We start from the raw sequence: 24206 nt of genomic DNA, 5'->3' as shown, positions 1-24206 counted from the left end.
AGCTTCTTGCTTGAGGTAGTTTAGATAAAATGTTGGTCACAGAATCAGCTCAAAACAATACATTCTGATAACATTGTGGTTAAGCTTTTTGTCAAACAGGAGTTCCCATGTTGGTGTAGCAAGATAACATTGTGGACATGTCTCTTCTGGTTAAACAGGGAGTTCTCAAGACTGCCACAATGGGTTCGTTCCTCTTGCTTAACTTGTTCGATCAGCAAATCACCTTTAGTTACTTATTACAGGGAATAAAGACAGGCATCAGTAAATACATCAGAACAGAAAGGTAAGTGAATACAGAAAACGGTTTTCCATTCACATTCAGAACCTTTTTTTTTTTTTTGACTAGAACAATAAATGATTTGATCTTGTCCACTGTGAAATGTGCTGAACTGATTCCTGTCAGTGTGGAACAGTGTTAGGGCCACAGGGTGAAGTGTGACCTTTGACTGTTTTGTCTGTATGGCCGCAGACGAGACGGTGTGTCTATCGCAGACGAGACGGTGTGTCTATCTTGCCTGTGTTTTGCAGGAGCCACCTGGTGAACATTCTAGAATACCAACTTAAACTGGTCCTGTTGTTATCTGCATAGTGACCTGTAAGGGGGGGGATACACCCATTTTTGGCAAGGGCCAACCATTTTAGAGGCAGTTATGAATATGTATTAGTATAGGAGATATAAACCAAAAAATGGGGTCTGTAAGGTGTGTGTCTTGGTTGGGCAGAGACCCCCGGCACACCCAGCGCTGTTTGCTTGCCTTTGTTCCTTTAATAAATTATAAATACTAATGGGAATCCTGTTTGCGATTAAATCATTTATCACACCAGTGCGGTCCCAGTGCTCCCAGTATGACTCCCTGACTCCCCCAGTGCTCCCACTGTGGTCCCAGTGCTCCCAGTAACACTCCCTGACTCCCACCAGTGCTCCCAGTGCGGTCCCAGTGCTCCCAGTATGACTCCCTGACTCCCCCCTGTGCTCCCAGTGCGGTCCCAGTGCTCCCAGTATGACTCCCTGACGCCCCCCACTGCTCCCAGTGCACTCCCAGTGCTCCCAGTATGACTCCCTGACTCCCCCCAGTGCTCCCAGTACGGTCCCCGTGCTCCCAGTATGGCCCCCTGACTCCCCTCAGTGCTCCCATTGCTGTCCCAGTGCTCCCAGTATGACTCCCTGATTCCCCCAGTGCTCCCAATGCGGTCCCAGTGCTCCCAGTAAGACTCCCTGACTCCCTCCAGTGCTCCCAGTGTGGTCCCAGTGCTCCCAGTATCACTCCTGACGCACCCCAGTGCTCCCAGTGCGGTCCCAGTGCTCCCAGTATGACTCCCTGACTCCCACCAGTATTCACAGTGCGGTCCCAGTGCTCCCAGTACGGCCCCTGACTCCCCCCAATACTCCCAGTGAGGTCCCAGTGCTCCCAGTATGACCCCCTGACTCCACCCACTGCTCCCAGTGAGGTCCCAGAGCTCCCAGTATGACCCCCTGACTCCAACCAGGGCTCCCAGTGCGGTCCCAGTGCTCCCAGTATGACTCCATGACTCCCCCCAGTGCTCCCACTGCGCTCCCAGTGCTCCCAGTATGACCCCCTGACTCCCCCAGTGCTCCCACTGTGGTCCCAGTGCTCCCAGTAACACTCCCTGACTCCCACCAGTGCTCCCAGTGCGGTCCCAGTGCTCCCAGTATGACTCCCTGACTCCCCCCTGTGCTCCCAGTGCGGTCCCAGTGCTCCCATTATGACCCCCTGACTCCCCCCACTGCTCCCAGTGCACTCCCAGTGCTCCCAGTATGACTCCCTGACTCCCCCCAGTGCTCCCAGTACGGTCCCCGTGCTCCCAGTATGGCCCCCTGACTCCCCCAGTGCTCCCAATGCGGTCCCAGTGCTCCCAGTAAGACTCCCTGACTCCCTCCAGTGCTCCCAGTGTGGTCCCAGTGCTCCCAGTATCACTCCTGACGCACCCCAGTGCTCCCAGTGCGGTCCCAGTGCTCCCAGTATGACTCCCTGACTCCCACCAGTATTCACAGTGCGGTCCCAGTGCTCCCAGTACGGCCCCTGACTCCCCCCAATACTCCCAGTGAGGTCCCAGTGCTCCCAGTATGACCCCCTGACTCCACCCACTGCTCCCAGTGAGGTCCCAGAGCTCCCAGTATGACCCCCTGACTCCAACCAGGGCTCCCAGTGTGGTCCCAGTGCTCCCAGTATGACTCCATGACTCCCCCCAGTGCTCCCACTGCGCTCCCAGTGCTCCCAGTATGACCCCCTGACTCCCCCAGTGCTCCCACTGTGGTCCCAGTGCTCCCAGTAACACTCCCTGACTCCCACCAGTGCTCCCAATGCACATCAATTGCCTGACATTAATCTTCCACTTAACAAACAAATCCCAGCTAATGGCATAGCTCAGAGAAAATGCAAAAATAGAAGCTCATCTGAAGGGCCTCTCATGCAAGCAGAATGATTGGGGGGACAATCCTGTAAGTAACGCAAGCATGATTTGGCTCACAGTGACTAGTCAAGCTAGTTTGTCAAGCTCATGTTATATAGCTAGTCTTAATAGAGCCTGTTTGTTCATTGTGGACATAACAGGAAGACAAATGAGTGGACTCACTGTTTACCAGTACATAATAGTGGCATATCTTCATTAACTGGTCCCAGAGTAAACAAAAAAAAACAGAGTAAAACTTTGAAGCCAGGGTTCATCCTATCTAACTGGAGTCGCTTAATTGAGGCAGCTAAAAAACGCCCAAACCTAGTTACTCTGTGCTCAGCAGGGAGAGAGGTCTGTCCAGTAGCCATATGGGTTTGACCTCACTGCACAGTGCGAGCTGCACACTCAGCCTGGGGCCTCTGTGCAGAAGAGAGAGAGAGAAACCAAGAGGCCCAGGGAGCAGGAAAGAAGGGCGACGGGGAAAGTAGAGGGAGAGGAAGGATGACAGAGAGAGAGAGGGACTTGGAGAAAAAAGAAAGGGCGACAGGGAGCCGAGCACAGCAGGAGAGAGGAAGGGAGGTACAGGGAGGCGAAAAACAGGACCCAGAGGGAAAGGGGAAGGGCAGGGAGGAACAGGGAGGCAGAAGAGGGCTGACAGGAGCCCAAGGGCCCAGGACTCACCGCAGCTCCCGGCTCTGCAGATCTGTCCTGTCGGCCTGTGCCAGCCTCCCCTCAGCCGACACAAGATGGCTGCCGGGAGCCTCCTGCCGGGTCCACAACTCCCAGCGTGCCCCGGGGCGCCCCCTCCTGCCCTCTGACCCCGCGGGAACCATGGCCGCCTCCCCGGGGCTGCCCTGGCCCAGGGCCAGGCCCTGGGGCACCGCTGGGGCCGGGAGGAGGAGGTCAGGGAGGGAGAGAAGGTTGGGAGAGGGCGGCGGGGTGGGGGGAGAGGGGCGGGAAGGGCCAGAGGGCCGGGGAGAGCAGGGGGGAGCTGGTCAGGGAGGGGAGGGAGGAGAAGTGCTGGTGAGGAGCGGGAAGAGATGGAGGGCAAGAGATGCTGGTTAAGCTGGCAGAGCAGCGCGGAGAGCCGCCTGACAGCAAAGGTGCCCGATGGCCGCAGAGGAGCCCAGGGGAGCTGATTCTTTTGGAGGCCACCAGGGCAGCCTTCCTCCGCCCCTGGTTTTGGTGACCGATGGAGCAGTGCAGAGCCGTCCCTCAGGCATGCAGGCCTCAGGAGGGCTTCCCAGTGCCCCAGTGAGAGATCCTGCTCCCAGGAAGCGCCTCCCCATGGAGCAAAGGCCATATCCAGCCACCCGGCGCTGGGTACGGCTGCCCCAAGGGGTGTCTCAAGGAGGACGGGGCCGTCTGTCTGATGGCTCTGACACACAAATGGTGAGCCATCAACACACAAATGGGAGACAGGGAGGACCAAAGCTCCCTGAGCTTTGTTGGGCTGAGCTGGCCTTCGGGATAACTCGGCTCCTTCCTTTGCCACTTGCTCGGCTACTTTTTTCCAGCCAGTGATGGTTTACTGCCCACTGCTCCTCAACGGCCATCCTCTTGCAAAGGTAATTACGATTTGAGCTTTAGGACAGATGGTACAGTAGGTAGATACGGGATCAAAGTATAGGCTGGTCTCTACCTTGGGAAGGGTAGGATGAGCTATTACACCTTGATAGGCTGTCCAGATAGGCGCTATGGGTAGAGTTCCTATTTGCTAATTGTTGTTTCTTTAGCATGTGCTGGGGGCTCAGTCTGGAATGACAAGAAGCCCACCCTGACTGATGCGGTGGGAAGGGAGACAGCAGAGGAGCACAGCAAAGGCAGCTGTTAAAGCAGCGGCTGAAAGCCGGTCCCTCCTGCATCCAAGGTGGGAAAGTGTGGGCTGGAGAACCAGAGGGCTCTGCTGCTAAAGGCAGCCACAGGGAAGCAGCAGGTCCTCTCCAGTGAAGGTGACGCACAGTGCAGTCTTCCAAAAGGGCCTTGGTAACTGCTGTCAGTGAGAGTCCTGTGACAGGGCCAGCAGGGCCATCAGCCTGCAGCTGTGCAGCGGTTGTAACTACCGCTGAAACGGTTGTAGAGGGGGATGCTGTGCTGTGGGTTTGGCTTGGGGTTCTTTTTTTAACTATTTTGTTGGGGTGCAACTATTTCTTTGCACTCAGGTGAGGGGATTGGCGCTGATCTTCTCTTTCTGGAGCGCGTCCTGGCATCCTTTGTCACCCAGAGCTTTCCCCTCTGTTCTGTTCCTGACGAGGAGCCATGGCCGCAATGGGGAACGACTCCTGTGAGTAACGACTTCACCAGCAGGCTTGGGCTTTTGTGAATCCCCAAAGGCAAGGGATGTGGCTGGTGCTCCATCCCTGACTGTTGATTTGCTGAAAATCTAGAGGCAATTCTGGGCGTTTCCTGCCAGCAGCCGGACTTACCCAGGTGTTTTCAATTAGACACGGGAAAAGGTTTTTATCCCTCCTGTGCCATTATGTACAAGACCTTGAAAGATGTTGTTTCTCATAGAAAGATCTCGCCTCAGTAGGGTTACCTTTGGGGCTAGATCACTTGAGCTGGTAATGCACTGCAAGACTCTAGCGGGCAAGGAAGGTAGGCCGAGGCACAGAAATCCGAGCGTGGGTTTGTTGGACTGCTGGCAAATTGAGCGGGGGAACAGACTGTTTTCCAAACAGTCAATTTCCATGGCAGTCCTGTACAGAACTCGACTTTTAAAATAGGCTTTCGTGCACCACTAGGGTCTCATCACTTCTCAAATGTCAGTTTAACATGATAGGCCTGCTGGTTAAGGACTCGTCTGCTGCGACATGGCTCAGGACCACACCAGGGCCAGCAGCGCTGCTTTCTGCATCCCGTGGGGGCGCTGGGCAGAGGGACGGGTTGGCAGGTCCCGGCACGAGGTACGTGTGTGGGACGTCAGGGTGACTCTCGCCTGGTTTTTCCCAGCAAAGCCCCAGCCGGTGCCAGCCCCGAGCTGCGGGGCTGTGCTCTCCGCACCCAGTTCATGGAATAAATTTGTTGTGTTTCCTCAGATACTGGTTTTGTCTGCTGCCAGAGAGGGAGGGGAGGCCGAGCCAGGGCCACGGGGGCCGCTCCCCCTCGCCCACCCTCCGCCTGGGCTGCCGGGAGGAGCCGGGCTGGCCCCGCCGCCACAGCCCAGCGCCATTGCTGACAGCCACAGGCTGGAGACCTTGTGGGGCTTGGAGGCGGGGCCTTCCTGAGGCCTCCCCCAGCCGAGTCTGCCTGAGGCTGTGGGGCCTGGCCATGGCAGAGCGCCACAGCCTCTGAGCACTGCCGGCCCGCTCGCCCTCAGCCTGCGCTGCTGGCCCCGGCCCCTCAGTGGGCCCTGCCCCACACCGCCGTGGGCCCTGACGCGGTGTGGAGGCCGTGACGCCATCTGCTGTGGTAGATGCCATTGCGTAGCAGGCACCGCCTGGCCCCGACCATGTCTGCTGTGCATTATAAGTTCTTCTCCAAGCTGAAGTACGATATAGTCACCTTCGACGGCCTCCACATCTCCCTCCACGACCTCAAGTGCCGGATCATGGGCCGTGAGAAGCTGAAGGCGGCCAACTGTGACCTGCAGATCAGCAACGCCCAGACCAAAGAAGGTGCGTGGGGGTGCGGGGCCTCAGGGCAGTGAGGAAAAAGCATGTGCTTCACTAGGTTCCCTTAAACATGGGGTTGCCGAAAGGGGCTTTGCCTAAAGGGCCTAAAGGGGCTTTGCCTAAAGGGCCGAAAGGGGCTAACTTTCCTGCTTCAAAGAGCATCAGTCGTGTGTGGCAGTGACATGATCCTCCTCTAGGTAGGTTGTGTTGCACTTTGACCTTTGTAAAATGCGTGTAATCTTTTAAACTTGGTACACTGGTGGCACAGAGACTTAGTGAAGGTAAGGGTGTTTTCCATGCGAAAACACCAAAATACCCCAGTGGTTTTCAGAGCACAGCTAGAGAATACGTTTTGGTGTAATATGTATGAATGCCAACTTTTTTGGTTGATATGCATAACCGTTACTTCCAGTTGTTATTCGTCAGATGTAGATGCTTAAAGTCACCTTCAGGAAAAAAAGGGAAAAAAAAGAACAGACCGTGATTTTCTGCCTAAGTGGGATGTTTGGAATTCCTATATGCGGACATACAGTATTGCATTTTATACCTTTGTCTGTGCAGCAGTCCTGACAAAATGTTGAAATGATCTTGGAAAGAACAAAGTGAAGCTTGAGTGAAGATGGCCTCCTTGTTCAGATTTTTCTGAGTACTCCAAGCTCTTACAGTTCAGTAACTGCTACTTTTCACAATGGAAATCTAGTAATAGAAGCAAAGCTAGTATGAGGTAAAAGTAAAGAGGATTTTAAAGCTCAGTGGAAAAATATGAGATGATGCTTTTAGAGATGCCGGGAAGGCAAAGGGATGGTTGGGACCTATTTTACAGAGGGGGTGGGGGGATGTCCTCTTCCACGCTTACTCTAGAGGCGTGTTCTGTAAGGGCAGAATTCCCTTCAAAAAGCCCATACTCAAGAATAGTGCATTTAAACTTGCCTCCTTTTAATTTGATCTGAATTTCTTATCATAGATGTTCTCACAATACCGTGGTAGAACAGTAAACTCCAGAACTCAGGTTTCGCGAGTACTCTTTCCTGCCCTGTAACATTCTGTCTCAAACCCCTTGGAGAATGTGCTATTCTGCTTATCAGGCAAAAGACAAAAAAGTATAAAACCAAAAATGGGACTCTGAACGCTCTTGGGTGATTAGTTTTAAGGAAGAAGAGTGCTCTTCTAAGACTGTCTCTGCAGCTCGGAACTTGCTCGAGTTCAGTGTTACAGCATGCACTTGACGGTTTTAGTAATGCTGTGATGCGATGTCTTCAAAACAAACTCCCGCTAACTCCAAAGGAAGTCATGCCCATAGGAAGAATATACTGAAAAACGATGCCTAAATTGTGAACTATTCCTATTTTGGGTCTGATCCCTGAGCAAAATCTCCCTGACAGAGCTTGGCTTGATATCCAGTATCTTTGGTTTTCAGACCATCGTTCTGCAAAGGTAAGGGCTTTTAGCATTTGAAACTGTAGGCAGATGACGGGGAATGGCTGCTGGTAGTGCTTTAAAACAGTTAGTCATATCCAGCTGGTGTAAGTACAATAGACAACCATTCTCATGGGAAGGGCTTTGCATTTTAAGCTTGCTCAGTCCAAGTGTCTCAGGTAGTAAGGGCAGGTTTTTTTGGGTCGTATGTAAAAGGTCAGAAGGCTTTCCTCCGTTTCAAAAGACTGACAGGGTGTAAGCCAAGGCAAAGCACGGGTAGCGTCAGGCACACACTGTTTTCTAAAGGCTTTTAGAGGCTGTCTTCGTATGTAGTTTTGTTTGAGTCTCTCTGCTCTGCAAGAAGGGAATTGAAAGAGTTCACGTCCCTTCACGTTTAATTCAAAGGAGATGATTAGCTTCAGAGGGGAGATACCACTTTAGTTTGAGCCAATTCTGCCCTACTTGTGAAAGCAAGCTCAAAAAAGGCCAAAAGTTCTGTGATGCAAATTCTAGCAACTGCCAGTTTGGGTTCCATTCAAATGTAAAGCACTGAGAGGCCGAGAAGTGTGGTTGTTGGTGGAAGATGCTCCAAGACAGAGATGGCAGGGTCTCTTTTGCGTTCCGTCAGTCTTGAGCACTGGTGGCATTAGGTGAATCGTTTGAGTTAACAGCTATGGAAGCAATGGCGTTTTCATGCTTTAGCTCGGTGCCTGTTTTGTTGCAGGGCAAGCTAGACAGACTTTAGACTCTGGTTTATGCAGGTGAGACTTTGCTGTGGGTTGTTCTGCTCCGGAGATCTGTTGGCTTTGTAGCCTAACAGAAGCAAAAGCAACTTGAGCTAGATCAGGACAGAACCTCATGCATTAGCAGACTCTCTTTTAGTGACCATTGAGACCGTTTTGCTGTTGGCATTCCAACTTTTTTTAAAAAAGGAGACAAATTTTGCTGTATGTGTTTGGTTCTCAAACCTGAAGATTTCTTGCAATGTACTGTTAGTGTGTTGAGACGATAAAAGCGCGATGTGACATACAAAAGTTTGCTTTTCTATCTGTCAAGGGATTCTCTGAAGTGCTGTGTAATTACGTATTAATCCTTAATCCTTATGAATGGACTAGGGTTTTTTCCTGTGTTTCTCTTGTTTTCAGAATACACAGATGACAATGCCCTGATTCCTAAGAACTCATCGGTGATTGTCAGAAGAATCCCTGTTGGAGGAGTTAAAGCTACCAGCAAAACCTCTGTTAGGTAAGTATCCATAAACCATTGTATTCTTTCTAAGGGGTTTTGGTGTGATAGCTTTTTAAATTTATACTAGTTTACAGGGGCTTTCAGCTTGTATCTTTCTTGTTAAAGCTGCTGTTAATTTTTGTTGTCATGGGCTAGATTTTAATGTATCTGCCCCAAAGCAGGCTGACATTTTTAGTGCTGTTGGGACACGGGGTTCACACTCCACCAACTGTAACTTTTCAGATGCCTCTACTGGGTTTGTTCTTGGGGCTGATTGTTCTGAGACCCATGGTCTCTACATGGATCTCCATACGGAGAAATTCCTTATTATATGTGTTTGCTTTTATTGCTTTTATAGTACAGGCAGATACACATTGTAGTGTCATCTTAGGATTTGTTCCCATCTCAGAAGAGCCTGCGTCTCAGTGTTTGACTGTTTCTTGCATTTGGGCTGGAGGGTATTCTTACAGCCCAAATCTGGTTTTTTTGCGTACTAGCCATAGAGGAAAGACCCAGGGTTGCCAGCTGGCGAGCAATGCAAACAAGAAGTTTCATTCATAAAGGATTCCTAGTAGTTTCCTAAAGACAATGTCCGTTTAAGGCAAGAGAAAAAGAACAGTGTCCTAAAGCCTTTTGTGTGAGTACGATGAAGGAATAGTTAATCCTTTCCAAACTTGAAACTCAGTAAGCAGTTGAGCAGGTTACCAAATGTTACTGGTTATCTTTCTAAGTCTGTTTTTACCCTAAGCCGATGTCTGTGCTCCAGGTTTTAATTCTGTATTCCTAAGATTTACGGAGGACAGAGAATCGGGTGTATGGATTAAAATCACAGATGCTCAAATGCACTCCTGACTACAGGATTATTGCTGTCATTTCTGCATTCATACAGACCCGTTCTATGTCAGCTACATTAGCATTGTTTGAATGGTCATATTTTCCGGCCTTCTTAAAGATATGCCTCTCCCCCACCATTAAAAGATGTTATTAAATTGTGGTTTTGCCATGTCTTTCTAGTGTTGGTTCTCAACAGAGTAGAGTGATGAGTTACAGCGTGTCTCGCACCAACAGTACAGCAGCATCCTGGTACTCATGAAGTGTCTGCAAGCAAAACCCCCTGAATTTACGTGGCTCTGCATGTCAGCTTTGGGCATGTTACTGCCGTAGTTGTTGCAGTGCTTTCAGGTACTCCCTAGTAATTCTGGAGGCCACAGAGTTGTGCTTCTAAACACTGGGGGTTAATTAAAACGCGTATGCTTAGTGCTGCGTTGTCAGTGCATGCTCCGTTTCTGATTGGACGGCACCCTCTCCTGGTATTGTAATGCTGCCCCACAATGAGAGGATAGATGCTGCTAGCTTCAAAGATCAGGTAAATACCTGTACGTGGGGATAAGGGAAGAACGGCACTGCTGTTCTAGCATTGACAATTCACCAGGCAGATGAGCTTTCTGCTCCTCCAGCTGGAAACATTGCAGAAGCCACTGGCAGAGTGGCTAAAGTTTGGGAATGATGAATGTATGCTGTAAGGGTGGAGAGGCCTTCAAAAATGTGTTACTCACCTTGTAGTATGTTCTTCGAGGTAAGTGGATGAAGAAACCATTGGGTGGTCATTGACAGTGTTTCCTTGTGCTTGCTCCCCTTCGGGAGCTGTGTGGCTGTAATTGTGAGCCTGGTGGTGGTCTAGCAGTGGCAGGAAGCACGAGCCTTTCTCTTTGTACGTGAATTCCACAGCAGCCTTTGAATTGCCTCTGCGATACGGATCAATGAGTATGTGGAATCTCAGCAAGTTTTCAAACGTAATAAATGGTTCCTAAAATATTGTAGCATTTTCAAGATCATCTTAAAACAAATTCTGGCAATCGAGGCCGCTATTTTCTTTTGTCCCGGGACTCCTCAATTGAACAAAATTCTAGAAACTGCTGTCAGGTGACATTTCTAGTACTATTTTGAATCCACATAGCATATGTAACACGTTTAGTGGCTAAATATGGTAGCCGTCTGAGCACAGTGCTTGGGCTTCCACAAAGACACGCTCTTGTAAAGACTCTGCTGCTGACATTTTTGTTATGTCTTTGTCGGATGACTGATTTCTGGTTCGCTTAAGGAAAGGTGCACTTTGAAGTGTCTAGACCATCACTGTTCTTGCTTAGAAACTAAAGTACTGTGTATGGCCCTATTTGTGATACTAGGGATATACAGACTGGCTAACGTTACCTTCCTGTTTTGATGGTTGGTTATTTAAGAACACAAAATATAGTACAGACATGATGGTTTTGATACTTAGGTAGCAGAGACAAAATACCTGAGGACTTCCTCTTGTGCTGTTGTGTTCTGTATCTGTAAGTCTTGGAGGAATTTGTGACAAAGGTGAAATGTGATGTGGGTTTTTTTTTCTTTGCACTGAGTGTACAAGAGAGAACAGTTTATGTATACGGATAAATTTCCACATTCAGTAGACTATCAGAACATAATGTTTTGACAATCCGTTTTTATAATCTGTTTTTGCTGCTTGATGCTGGGCACAAGTGCTTTATTTTAAATTCTGATCACCTTTCTTTCTTCTTCTAGAAGTCGAACTGAGCCAGTGAGTGGAACATCAAAAGCGGTATGTAAAATCACAATCTCACTTTTTTACGTTTGGAAAAGGATCAGCATTTTTCTTCAGGTTTGAAAACACTGTCATTCGGCTGCTGAAATAGAATTAAGTAACACAAGGAAATACTTGACTGGTAATGGTCTAGATCTTGATTTGCCACTTGGGTTGAATGCTGTGCGTAACTACACATTTCAAAATAGTCCCTACAGCATAAAAATCACTATTTGGTGGTTTTCATTTTTCATCTTTATTTTAAGTACTTCACTGCTGTGGTGTGAGCCATTACACTAACCCTGGACCGCTGGATCTGATGCCTTGATAAGCTGTTAGGATCACCTAAATCTAGAAACAGATGAACTCTGGCTCTGTGTTCTGCGAAGAATGCAGCCTCTGATGCTCATGGAATAGTATCCAATCAACTTAAAATTGTAAGCTTGTTGTATGTAGGTCTAAAACCACTACGTCTTAATCTGACACCTGTAATTCTGTCACCGAGTGGTTCGAATTCCTTTTTGGCCATGAATGCATGAATGCCTCGCGTTGTGAGTTCGAGTTAGTTTACTGGCCCAGTGACCCAAGTAGTTAATTTTATGCATTTATGTAAACCACGTTTATAGTATTTCATCTAATTCAGACGAGTTTTTATTTCTTGAAAAGGGTTATTTTTCTTGTTGTTTACTAGCATGTGCATAAACACAAATCACATGTTTCAAAAGAAGGTTAACGTTCTTTTCGCCTCGCGTCTTCCCTGGCATGTCTGTGTCACGTTTCTGAGTAGCATCTCACCATCCGCTAGCACAGATGTCTCCAAGAAAAGGAAAAACCCTGGAGTGGGAGGGAAGCCTCAGCGTTAGCTAGAACTACTTAAAGTAAATGAAAGACGAAGCAGAAACGTTCCCTTCTAGTTTGCTCTGCCTGGACCTGATTTGGGTTGTGGGTAGCCGTGGGGAGGGTGGAAGCCTTGCATCGCTCTTTACAAATCCTCTCTCTCTCTCTCCCTGTAAAAGCACTGCAGCCTCGGGTGCTTCTGGTGTTGGAGACACAATTAACTTTATTCTTAAAGCTAACTCACTCTTGGTTCAAAGCGTGGGCTTTTTGTTTCGGTTTGGTTTTTTAAATACCTGTATTTCTGCATGTATTTCAAAGACGAACCTGGATCTTAGTGTGGGAGGAAGAAATCACCAAAAAGCTTGCCAATCACTGTTGAACAGTAAAGCAGCAAAATTAACATTAGTCATGATTTTTCTGAACAGGAAGCACAAAAGGTTTTACTTTGAGTATTTCTTCCTTGTCTCGCTCTTGTTTTAGCTGTCATTCTATACGTCCAAATTTGCGCTGCTGTCCTACTGTTACTACAGCCAAAGCAAGAAAGTGCCTCCGTTTTGGTTTAGTATTACTGTTTCGGTAACTGCGAGGATTTCTAGTTAGGGCTTGTCCTTAAAGGCTGCAGAAACGCAGCGCCGGGCCCATTGTTTTAGCACCGTCAGGCACAACCGTGATCCTTCCTGGCTGAATGTTTAGTTCAGCCAAGCAATCGGATTTTAGGAAACCGCTGTAATTTACACGTAACGTTCCAGCCGCGAGACTAGCCTTTTCCAGCATGAAGCTGTTGGCCCAAATCTGGGTGTGCGAAGAGCTGAGCCACACAAGGCGTGGAGACGGGTGTTTATTTCGTGTCTGCGCAGAGGTGGGGGCTGGGGGGAGCTCCACAAAGCTAGCACACCTTGGCTTACACGTTGTAAGCTTTCATATTTTACAAAAAGCGACTCATTGGCAGACTAGACTAATTTCTCACACTTCCCAAACTGATTTGGGTAGTGTCGTGGTTTAGCCTCAGATGGCAACAAAGAACCACGTGCCGCTCGTACGTGCCTTCCTAATACAGGAAGGATCGTAAGAAAAGGCAAGACTCTTGGGTTGGGACAAAGGCAGTTTAACAGAACAGCAAAGGGAACAGGCAAACAACAACAACAACACGGACAGGGGAATATACAAACGCGATTACGGAACCGCCGCTCCCCGCCGCTCGCCGACCGGCCGGACCCGGGACGCCCCAGCCCGCTTTTAAGCAGCAACTTCCTGCCCCCTCCCCCGGCAGCTCAGGGTGGGCGTGGCTCACATGGCACGGAATACCAGGAAAAGTTAACCCTATCCCCACCGGAACCAGGAGAGGTAGTATGGCTTGTGGTCTAATAAAATACAAGAAATCAGTTTTCTCAGTGTCTGCTCTGTCCTGGTAAACACCTTTATTTCAATAAGTGGAGCAGTAAATTTTTTTCTAGACTAGGTGGTGTGTTACTTTTATGGCTGATGTTTTGGACTGGTGTTTTTATTTGGGTTTTGTGGGGTATGGTGAGTTTGGCATTTTTAAACGTAGTGACAGGAGAGGCAGAGTTCACGTTTCGGGGCTGATATGCCGGTGCTTTATTTTGACAGGCACCTGCTGTCTTCATCAAAGTGTAACCGTGTGCATTTATAAATGATGAGACATGAACCGATTTATTTTCAAACTACACTGAAGATAAGTTTCCTGTAGTGCTGCTTCCTTCTTGAGTAAACTTGAATTTATTTTCTGAATGCTCTTTAGCTGGAAATTGACAGCTTCCTTACCCCTTTGACTTTTAAGCAGTCGTGAGCATTTGAGAAGGGTCCCTCTCTGAGATATTCTGGAGCAGTAAGCTGATCTCAAACGGGTTCGGTAATTGTAGTTTCTTCTCATTACCCTCAATAACCACACTCTTAAGCTGTCGTAGGTCTGGGCTTTGCTTTGAACAAATACAAGTTCCAGTGGGTTGGAAATGCCGCTTTCAGTGACAGTCAGAGGCGATAGTGCAGGCTTTGGGACTACAGTAGAGGTTAGCTATTGCCGTGTTTGGATTGTAGAACTCGACTGTGTGTTTCTTTTCTTGTGAACAGATTGGTGACTCTCCTGCATCTATTTCTGTGGCCCAGCTTACTAAGGTATATGAATATTCTCGTCAAATACTTAAAAAATAAAAAAGCATTTTCTTTGTACTTTTAAATCTTATACTGTCATCTGTATCTGGCTAGCACTTGTAATTTGAACAAGACATTAATAAAATTTCTACTAATTTAAAGTATTTATTTTAACTTTAAAATGTGTGTATATTTTGATACCATCCTGTAAAGAGTAGTTCCCATTTTGGAAGATAAAAGCAGAGTACCTTATCAGCCTCAAGGTGATGTTGTAGTATTGGTCTTCTTCAGGACCCAGAGGAGCAGCACTTTAGCTGTCTACCGTTTTTGATAAGTTTTGTTAATTTTGCGTTGGAAACAAACACAATTTTTAGGGAAGACTTGATTTGTCTGTAAGCTGTGGACATTTAAGGGGGGTTTTGAACAGCCAAAATAGAAGCGTTTCTGTAACGTGGACAATTGCATCCCTATTTTTGAATTTCTAGTGATGGTAGTCACAGAACCTTTGTGTTCTGTGACTGTCTTCTTTGAATGCTGCACAATTTCATAAATTGTGGTATATGTGCAGTGGAGAGCGCAATCTAATTTGTTTGAACGCAAACTGTGAATTGTGAAAATGTGCCCAGTTGTTTCTAAGATTATACCAATGTGTCTGTGTGGCATAATAGCAGATGTGGCCCTCTGAAACTGTTGTAATGCCATGTTTGGCTATGGAATCGCTTGCATTTTTGGCTCAATAACGTGTGACTTTTGCCGGGAGAGCACTAGTGTTGGCCCTTGGTGCACAGACGTAGTGCTGTGCAATGAAATTACTCGTCTTGAAAGAGCACAAAGATTAGAGGAGGCAGGGCCTAATGCAGAGGAGACAGTTCTTTCTTCTGAAAATAAAGGCTGGAATTCATTTCCAAGAAGGAGAGATCTCTTCCTGCTGGTAACGTCTTCCCTCTCTCACTGCAGAAATTCAATTGTGTACAATTGAGAAAAAAAAATAGTTTGGAAAGCAGCCAACAAAAGAAATTGGTCTCTGTTAGTGCTGTCCTTAAACGTGTCCTTGGTTCTGTAAACTCCTGTGAAGTTTTGCTCGAAAAAGTGAAAAACCGTCCAAGCGGTGTACACATTTAAGCTTTTGAGAGAATTTAACTATTTCAGAAAAATGCAGGAACATACCATAAAGCAGGTCAAAGCCGTTACTTACTCTAACCTCTTCAGTGCAGGCTGGCTTAGCATGGAGGCAAGGTGTTCAGAGTTCTCTGGTTTTTTATTACTTTGCATTAAACGCCATAATTGAATGTTGGTGTATTGCCAGTAATGTTTTGTGGGTTTTGGACGTGTTTTGTAAACCGTTTGGGTTCAAACAAATTAGTCAATGATCTCTAAAGTTTTCTGGAAATGTAAATGGCAGTGATTTCATAGATGTCCATCTGGATTATGTTACTGTTGAGCAAAAGCTGTGTATGTGAAACAAGCATTTAAGAAAATGGTGAAACTAGTTGGCTGCTTTTGTGCATGAATGCCATTAAAACCAAAACCATGAGTGGCTGATCTGAACGATAGGTGCTTGAAGGTCCAGATCACTGAGAGTCACTCCCTTAGACCCTGCTCGTATCTGGACTAGTGTGTAATTTGAACATTTGAACTAATACGTCTCTACTAATCAGATGGCTTCAATAATTTGAAAATCTGATTCTGCATAAGGTCGATATGACAATCTGTGTGAGCTTAACTGTGTTTCTAATGTGCCTGTCAAATAATTCCCTGACGCCATGTGTTGAATATTTGCATGTTTTAATTACACAAGCCTCTGGTTGCGTATTCATGCCATTTAACGTTAGTCACTGAACGTATGTGCGTGAGGCATGAACTCGGCCTTCCTACAGAGATGGTGAATCTAAGTTTCCCCAGTGACTGGCTCAGAGCCCTGAATTGAGATCTCCCTCTGAACTGTGCTTTGGAGGAGGAGCGGATTTGTGTCTCTTCTCGGAGTGGATGGTGAGCTAAGGGATACTTCACCCTTAAGGAACCTGAAGTTAAGGCAAAGGATGTCAGATGAGTTCAAACCACTGCTCAAGCCTTTGGAACATCCTGGCTATCTTCATTTAGGAACATAAGTATTTGAGTCAAGCAACCCTTCTGCTGGGTAAAAGGAGAGGATGAAAGGCTTTTGCCGCTTAACAGAATCACTGACAGATCACTTTAAGTGTGGGTCTTGAGATGAGACGTGCCTGCATTTCTTTTCTTAGCAGGACAAAAGTTTGGAGTCTGTTCCCAGAATTCAAAAGAGCACAGGAATTCCAAGGAGTTTCACGATGGAGGTGAAAGATCCCAAAACAAAGGGTGCTATGCTGGCAAACACTGGAAAATACGCCATACCAACTATTAATGCGTAAGTATGGAATTAATTGGACTGACCAAAAACTGAAGGAGAGAAACCACGAGTGAATGTCTGAGTGGCAATGCAGCCGAGTTGGCCGGCATCTGTAATTGCAGGGGAGGAAGCATTGTCACCGTATCTTAACCTTAAAATCTGCCATACTTTCTAATATGAAAACAGGGTGGTCCTACTGTTTGTGCCCCTGGAAGTTGGTTAAATGTGTGGTAGGCTGAGAATCTATTTCTGCAAAACATTTCCGTAGTGTTTACAGTTGGAGTCGTTCTCTCAGAAAGCTCGTTTTACATTTGGTTTATGTTTCAAAGGCTTCTTGCAAAATTTATCAAATTGGACTGTTGGGCTGAGATTTCCTTCCCCTCTGCCTTTTATCAAATCTCACGTGTGAAACAGACTGAAGTTTTCCTGTTGCTCCGAACTAAAAATGCTACTGTGTGCTGACAAGAGTGGTTCTCTTAAAAAGGAATCGGTAGCACTTCTGTTTTTCTGTCATGGATCTCCTTTGGTAGGAGCTGTAACATAGACTTCGTTCACTTATAAAATGCAATTACTCGAAGGCCAACTCTATCCTGAGCCTGCAATTTATATTTACCCTCTGGCAAAGGAGGGCTGGGATTCATTTCCCCTGATTTCTAGCCGTCAAAAAATGATTTTTCTAAGTCTGAGCTAATTTCTTAGTTGATCCAATGAATGGTAGAGTTCTGCAGAAGGAAAATTGTTCCCCCCTCCCTTCTCTGGCAGTTGAAACTAAATGCCTGTGTTTTAGAAGGCTAATGCAGAGTGAGAATAATTCCATCTGTTATCTTCCTTTGATAAAATTAAGAGCTTGGAACAGTTTTCATATACACATCTTTAACTTTTTTCTTTTTCCTTCCCCACCCCACCCTCCAGGGAAGCTTCTGCTAGAGGAAAGAAGGAAAAGCCGCCCTTTTTACCCTCATCCTCTGATGATCCGATTCCGGATGAGTTGCTGTGTCCCATTTGTAGAGATACGATAACCGATGCAGTTGTTATTGCCTGCTGCGGAAACAGTTTTTGTGGCGAATGTAAGTGTTACTCCCCTGATTGTTGATTCAAAACCTGATCTTCTGAAAGCAGAAATAGGAGAGAACTGAATGATTGTGTTACCACTTCTATTTACTACTTAAGTATCCCCTGAGTAGGAAAAGAATTTTCTCACATAAAGGAAAGAAAATAAGGCAGAAAGCTTTTTTTGCTTTTTATGCATTTAGTTAAATCCTGTTTACCCACGGAGGGATGATTATGAGAAGAGTGTGTAATTGTGCAGGTGATTACAGGATTAGATAGTGAATGCATTTAGTGTCTTTCTCTCACACAAAATTATGTGGCCAACTCTGGTGACTTGCTGTAGTCTGCAACAAGCGGATAGTTAGGCATTTAATCCACATTCTTCTCCACAGGAGAGTTGTTTAAAGCCGGCAGAACTCAACCCTACTATCGTTTTTTTGAGATGAGTTTTTTTCAAGAACCTTGAGGTTGGTGACTTGTCACCGTAGAGCCTGGAAAAAAAGAGGAGTTGAACCATCAAGACGCAGCCTGCCCTACATCTTCAAATGTTCAATAGTGAAGTACCAAAACTGCGTAGCTATTTACTGCATACTAGGAATTTTTTACACTCTTGAACGTTTATAGCTTGATGCTCTCAGGGCAAGAGCAGATTCACCCATTAAGCATATACGTCTTTTTATAAATGATTAGAACCCTCAACATTTCCTTCGTTTGGCTAAAAACTATTTTGATGATTCTAATGATTCGCAGGTATTAGAACAGCATTGCTGGAATCGGAGGAACATACGTGCCCAGCATGTCATCAGGCAGATGTTTCTCCTGATGCTTTAGTTGCCAACAAGTGCCTACGCCAGGTAACGTGATGACTTTGATGTAAACTGTTTGCATGAAAAGTCTATTTGTAAAAAGCTGAAAGGGAAGAAAAGAATAATTTACGTCTCCTTAAGAAAGGCTAAATTGAATGAGGCTAAATTTACTTTTCAAATGCTTCATCTGTTATTACAGAAGCTTACACCTTTAGAGACAGTCTGGCAAATTCGGGTCACACTTTGTTTAACGTGATTGCCTCCCTTTCCAATTCAATGTTAACACAGAATTACTTTAAGTGCAGATACTCTGAGGTGCCAATCGTTACTGACACTGTTTAACGTCCCGTGTTTGTGTATCCGCACGTTGATTTATTTCAGGGTTGGTGGCATTTCCAGGAATACACCAGTAAATTTACTCTGTGGAGGTTTTTGTTCGCCTATCTACTGACGTTTCATAGTATGTTTTTGTAAATGTTTTTCTGCCTCTAGGCTGTGAACAACTTCAAAAGTGGAACTGGCTACAGAAAGCGGATTCAGCAGCAACAGCAGCGGCAGCCGCCACCACCACCACCTTCACCACCACTCGTGAGACAAGCAATAACCCGCAACCTGCAGCCTCTGCTCCAGCCAAAAATGTCCAGACAGCAGGCGCCACTAATGATTTCGTTAGCTTCTCTGGCTTCTCCTTCTGCTTTGGCATTGTTGGCCCCTGGTCTGTCACCTGTGGCAGCCTGGCTGCCAGGAAGTCCCTCTTCTGTCATTGTCCCTGATCTCCCTCCAGCAGTGCCCCTACCTCTCCGTGCTGAAAAGCCAGATAGACCTTCTCGGTAAGTAAAGCTATAGAGCAACATGAATATGAAACGCTGAAGTTAGATTCTTCTTCTTGCGCTCCTCTGCTAGCGAGTGACATTTAGTGACATTCATTAGTGACATCAGTGACAGTTCCAGCTATTTTATTTTACTTTGAGTGAGGACACTTTGATAAGTTGGAAGTACACCTCATGCAAGAAGCTTCTCGGAAGTATTTGTTGTTTGGTTCCCCTATCAGTCGTTCAGTCCAGGTTTACCCCGAGAGAGGAACCTTTCTTCCCCGGGAGCCCTCTGATTTGAAGTGGCTAGGAATTCCTAAAGTAACCATTCGGTTATGCCAGACCTTCTTGAGTGCATTCATTTCTGTGTAGTACTGAGGATCTCATGTTCCCATGAAAAGTGTAAAACCAGCTGGAGGTAACATTGATCAGGTGTTTTCATGTTACTTTTTCCTACAGTATTTCTGCCATCAATGGGACGATAAGTCAGAGCCATCCTCAGTAGTCACAGGGTAGTCAGTGATGCATGCAGATTGGATAACAAACATTGAAACACTACATTTGAAGTATTTACAAACATGACAGTCTAACTTTGCAACCCAGTGAATTAATATGAAAACACGTGAAAAATCTGAACTCTAGTTTAGGGTTTGTCTTCTTTCAGCTCGATGCCTTGAATGCAAACAGCCACTCTGTCCAGAAGGCTGTCAGGCTCCGCCGTACCGTTGAATACAGGGGCTCACAATTCAAAAGAACCTCTCAGGCAGCCTCCGAACTAGAACACAGCCGATTCCTAATAGAATTTCTGTTCTTGCATCGTCCAAAACTGAGGTTCAGCATGTGGGTTATATGTACACTAATCCTCCCGTGTGCAGCCAGCTTAACAAATTCTGTTTCCAGTGAGCTGTCTCTTTGAATGCCGGTATTCCACGTAGACTTCTCTTCAGGGCTTCATGTGGAATCGCCCAACTTCCAGTTGGTAGATCTGGTGAAGATTACTTTTTCTTTATTTGTTTCCATTTACAGTAGTCAGCCTTTTCTCACCTTGGACTTTATATTTCCAGTAGCACGTCAAAACACTGTTTGAATAACAAAAATTCATGTTTTTTGTAGCGATGCTGATACTGTTATACCTCCTGGTGCTCTGGTGACTGCTGCTGAGCTTTCTAGATCTTCCTCTCTGTCAGTCAGCAGTTTGTTGGAAGAGAAGGTAAATTTTATTTCAACATATGCCGTGAGTCCTGTATTTTAGTAGAGCTCCAAACATTTTCCAACTGTTTGCGTTTATTCACAAGGGCTGTCAGATTCCTGTACTAAGACAACCAGCATTACCAAGTCTTCTGGGCCCCCAAGGGCAATCAATGCCCACGACTGGTAAGTAACTAAAACTTTAGAATTTCTTTTCAGAAATTATCATCAGATAAACTGAACGGGATTTTTTTCTGTTTCCTCTCCCCACTCTGAAAGGTCATCCAACGAGTGCCAGTACACCTCGCTCGGCGGGTGGCAGACCAGGCTGGGACCTGTAAGTGTTCTGCAGAAATTCAGTATATTACTGCTCGTAACCTGTTAAATGAGGCCGTAGCACGTAACTTAGATAACAGCTGATTTATAATGAGGTAAGTATGCCCAGATAGCTGTGGAGAATACAAGTGGTAATTGGGAGACCTTATTGTGGCCTTCCAGTACCTGAAGGGGGCCTACAGGGAAGCTGGCAAGGGGCTGTTTGCAAGGGCATGTAGCGATGAGGGGCAATGGTTTAAACTAGAGCAGAGCGGGTTTAGATTAGACATGAGGAAGAAGTTCTTTACAGTGAGGGTGGTGAGACACTGGCCCAGGTTGCCCAGAGAGGGGGTGGAGGCCCCATGCCTGGAGACATCCGAGGCCAGGCTGGATGAGGCTCTGAGCAACATGATCCAGTTGAAGATGTCCCTGCTGACTGCAGGGGGGTTGCACTAGATGGCCTTTAGAGGTCCCTTCCAACCCAACACATTCTATGATTCTGTGATTCTAATTAGTTTTGAAATGGCTTGATTTTAATTGTCTTTGACAAAGGGCATATGTGATGGCTCTAAGATGACTTAAAGTAAAACTCCAGTACACGATTGAAAAGAGGACTCTGAAAAATTAACACTTTTTGAGGAAACCGTAAGTAAGTACATCTAAAAATGAAATACAATTAAAGAATCAGGTGGAAAGATGCCCTCTTGATTACTGGCTGAATCGGGCTGAAGAAATTGATTTCCCCATAGAATTCGGCCTCCAGCATTCTTTTTTTAACAACCTAGTTGATACGCATTGAGCAAGTTATTGGAAAAGTCAACGTTCTTATATGATGACAATTTTGAATTCCTTCCATTTAGTCGTCTCAAATAGCCAAGCTGCTTTCTCTCAGTTGGAGAGAGAGAGAAGAGTCTGTTTGATCTATTACTGCCGCGTCAAGTGAGTCCTCCCTTTTGGTATATATTTGTTCTAGACAGATTGTAAGGGTGCATTGTGTTTATAAAATCTTGAAGAAAAATAAAAACAAAAGCCAGGGTCCATGCCACAGATTATCTAAAAATCTCAAATTCAGTAAGCAAGAAAATAACAATTTGGGGGTGAGAACAGGCCAAATACATCATCATGAGTCCGCAACATAGGAAGCATACGTGGAAGAAGTCCAAAGACGTTTCAGAGAAGATTAGTTATTATTTGTGCAGTACTTTGAAGGTCAGAAGTGTGAAGTATGAGGTGTATCAAGGATTGGTAGAGGAGCGGTGGGCACTTGGCACGTGGGAGTCTCTCCTAAGCAGGGGCAGCCTCCATCCACAGTCGCAAAGCTGCGTATAGGGAGAGAAGACTGAGGGAACTGCTGGGGGTGAGGTTGTGGGAGGCAAGTGTGAGGATCAAGAAATGAGCGTAGTCTCAAATGGAAGCAGGGAGAAAAATGCTTAGGCTGAGAACACGCAGTGCTCACCACCACGCTCCGGCTTCGTTCGCTTTCCTCTCTGAAATCAGAGCAGAGTGTAACAAACGGTGACACGTGTATTTGGGTTTCTTTAGAAGTTCCAGTCGAGGACGCCTGCGTGGTGAACGTACCCAGAGCACCCAAGCCCCAACGCTACCAGCATCAACAGCAGTCTTCGTGCCAGCGCCTCCGCCTTCCTTGTACCCTCCACCACCCCAAGCACTTCCTCTTCTACCGGGGGCACTACGACCACAGTTTCCTCCCCAGTTTCCACCTGGTCAGCCGCCATCTGCCAGCTACACTGACTCCCCTCCAGGATATCCCCCAGCTCCTGCAAACATGTCATCAGCCTGGGTACCAACAGCAGTACCAATGGCGCATTCCGATCCCATCCCAGTGACACAAGCTCCTCCTTTATCTAGGGAGGAGTTTTACAGAGAACACCAGCGACTGGAAGAGGAGTAAGTACTTGGCTCAAGGAAGTTGTGTTTGTTCTTTTTCATTTTTGTATTTTGAGAGCGTACTGGACTGCAGTTACACTGAAGTGCATCTGACATAAGCAAAAATGACATAGTATTTTTTTCAACAGGCTTTTTTCTTGCAGATGGCAAACGTGCAAAACTAAAAGAAGACAAACATAATTCTAAAACTGTCCCTTCAACTTACAGGAATTCTAAACTGGTTTTGCTTAAATAGGACATGCACCTTTTGCGCTTGCGTGCAGTATACGTTTTCTCACGTTGGGCACGGTTTGTTTCTTGGTGTCGTTTTGTCCTAAAGGTCAAACTCTAATTGTAATAAAGGTCAAACGTATGCTTTTGCTAAGGAGTTGATGGAATACAAAAGGTGCAAAAGGAGCGCAGGCGTTCATTTTCCAGGTAAGTGCTCGACATGTCCATAATGGAGAAGCAGATTGTCTAGAAGAATCAGGAGGAGTTCCGCTCCACCCCTCGGTCATTCGATGGACTGGATGGTTCGAGGCGTTAGCAGTGACAGGAGTTTCATATGTAGCTTACTAGCTCAGATGTATAGCAGAGGTTGCTGAGGAGAAATAACTGGACTCCAGACGATCCAATGTGAATCAACAGAAGCCATTTATTAAGCACAGATCATCATCATCTTTTATACCCTGCGTTGTAGCCGTACACGCGACTCGCTTATTTCTGATTACCCAGTTACACTGTCCACGCGCTGTGCATGCAGTTCATTCACACATCAGATTGGTTACAAGAATTCGCGTCGTAAATTGCTTAGTCACTAGCACAACATGTTTTCTGCCTTCTCAGTCCCATTTTTCCCATGTACTAATTCCATCTTCTACCGCCTGTTTTGCTCTTAATCTAATCTCTCACAGTAGGGAGGCTGGCTCACATGACCATTTTCTCTCAGACACATTCCTACAATACCCCCTTTTTCTCCTTGAGCCAGACAGACCTTATGCATGGCATTTTCTATCATGTCAGTCACTTCGCGGAGAACACACGAGGCTACCATAATCAATAATAATATAACCAACAATAGCATGAGCCCTTGCTTTAGTAAGTCTGATAACCATCCCGTTATACCCCATGAGCTTAACCAATCATCAAAACCATTTTTGACCACTTTTAATTTGGACATGTTATCCTTCAGCTCCCGTAACTGCTTATGAATGGATGATGAGTGGTCGGAAAGGTTCATACAACACATACCTTCAAAATCTTCACATCCATGACCCTGAGCTAACAGCAAAAACTCAATAGCCGCTCGATTTTGCAATGTAGCATGCCGAATGCTATCAACATCAGTAAGCAAGCTAGATATGATTTCAGTTTTAGGTTTATCTGTCTAGAAGAATCAGGAGGAGTTCCGCTCCACCCCTCGGTCATTCGATGGACTGGATGGTTCGAGGCGTTAGCAGTGACAGGAGTTTCATATGTAGCTTACTAGCTCAGATACATGGCAGAGGTTGCAGTTGGCTGACAGTTATAATTTGGCAGTTGTTGTTCAGGAACAAGGGTCTCTTTTAGTAGAGTTTAGCT

The 24206-nt window shown here is 46.3% G+C and overlaps 2 protein-coding genes across 2 annotated transcripts in view; one reads left to right on the top strand and one right to left on the bottom strand.

Annotated features, from left to right (window-relative positions):
* The window catches only part of LOC141736976 (olfactory receptor 14A16-like), a 142395-nt gene that overhangs the window by 30493 nt on the left and 87696 nt on the right, over positions 1–24206 (bottom strand). The gene's annotated exons all lie outside the window — the stretch shown is intronic.
* On the top strand, positions 5867–11340 carry LOC141736943 (E3 ubiquitin-protein ligase RBBP6-like). Its single transcript, XM_074571615.1, has 3 exons — positions 5867–6032; positions 8591–8690; positions 11238–11340. Exons 1-3 carry the CDS (start codon positions 5867–5869, stop codon positions 11338–11340), a joined length of 369 nt encoding a protein of 122 aa, XP_074427716.1.

The sequence above is a fragment of the Larus michahellis genome, unplaced genomic scaffold (assembly GCF_964199755.1).
Source record: "Larus michahellis unplaced genomic scaffold, bLarMic1.1 SCAFFOLD_78, whole genome shotgun sequence".
Classification (NCBI taxonomy): Eukaryota; Metazoa; Chordata; class Aves; order Charadriiformes; family Laridae; genus Larus; species Larus michahellis.
This window is presented reverse-complemented; position numbering and strand designations above follow the sequence as displayed.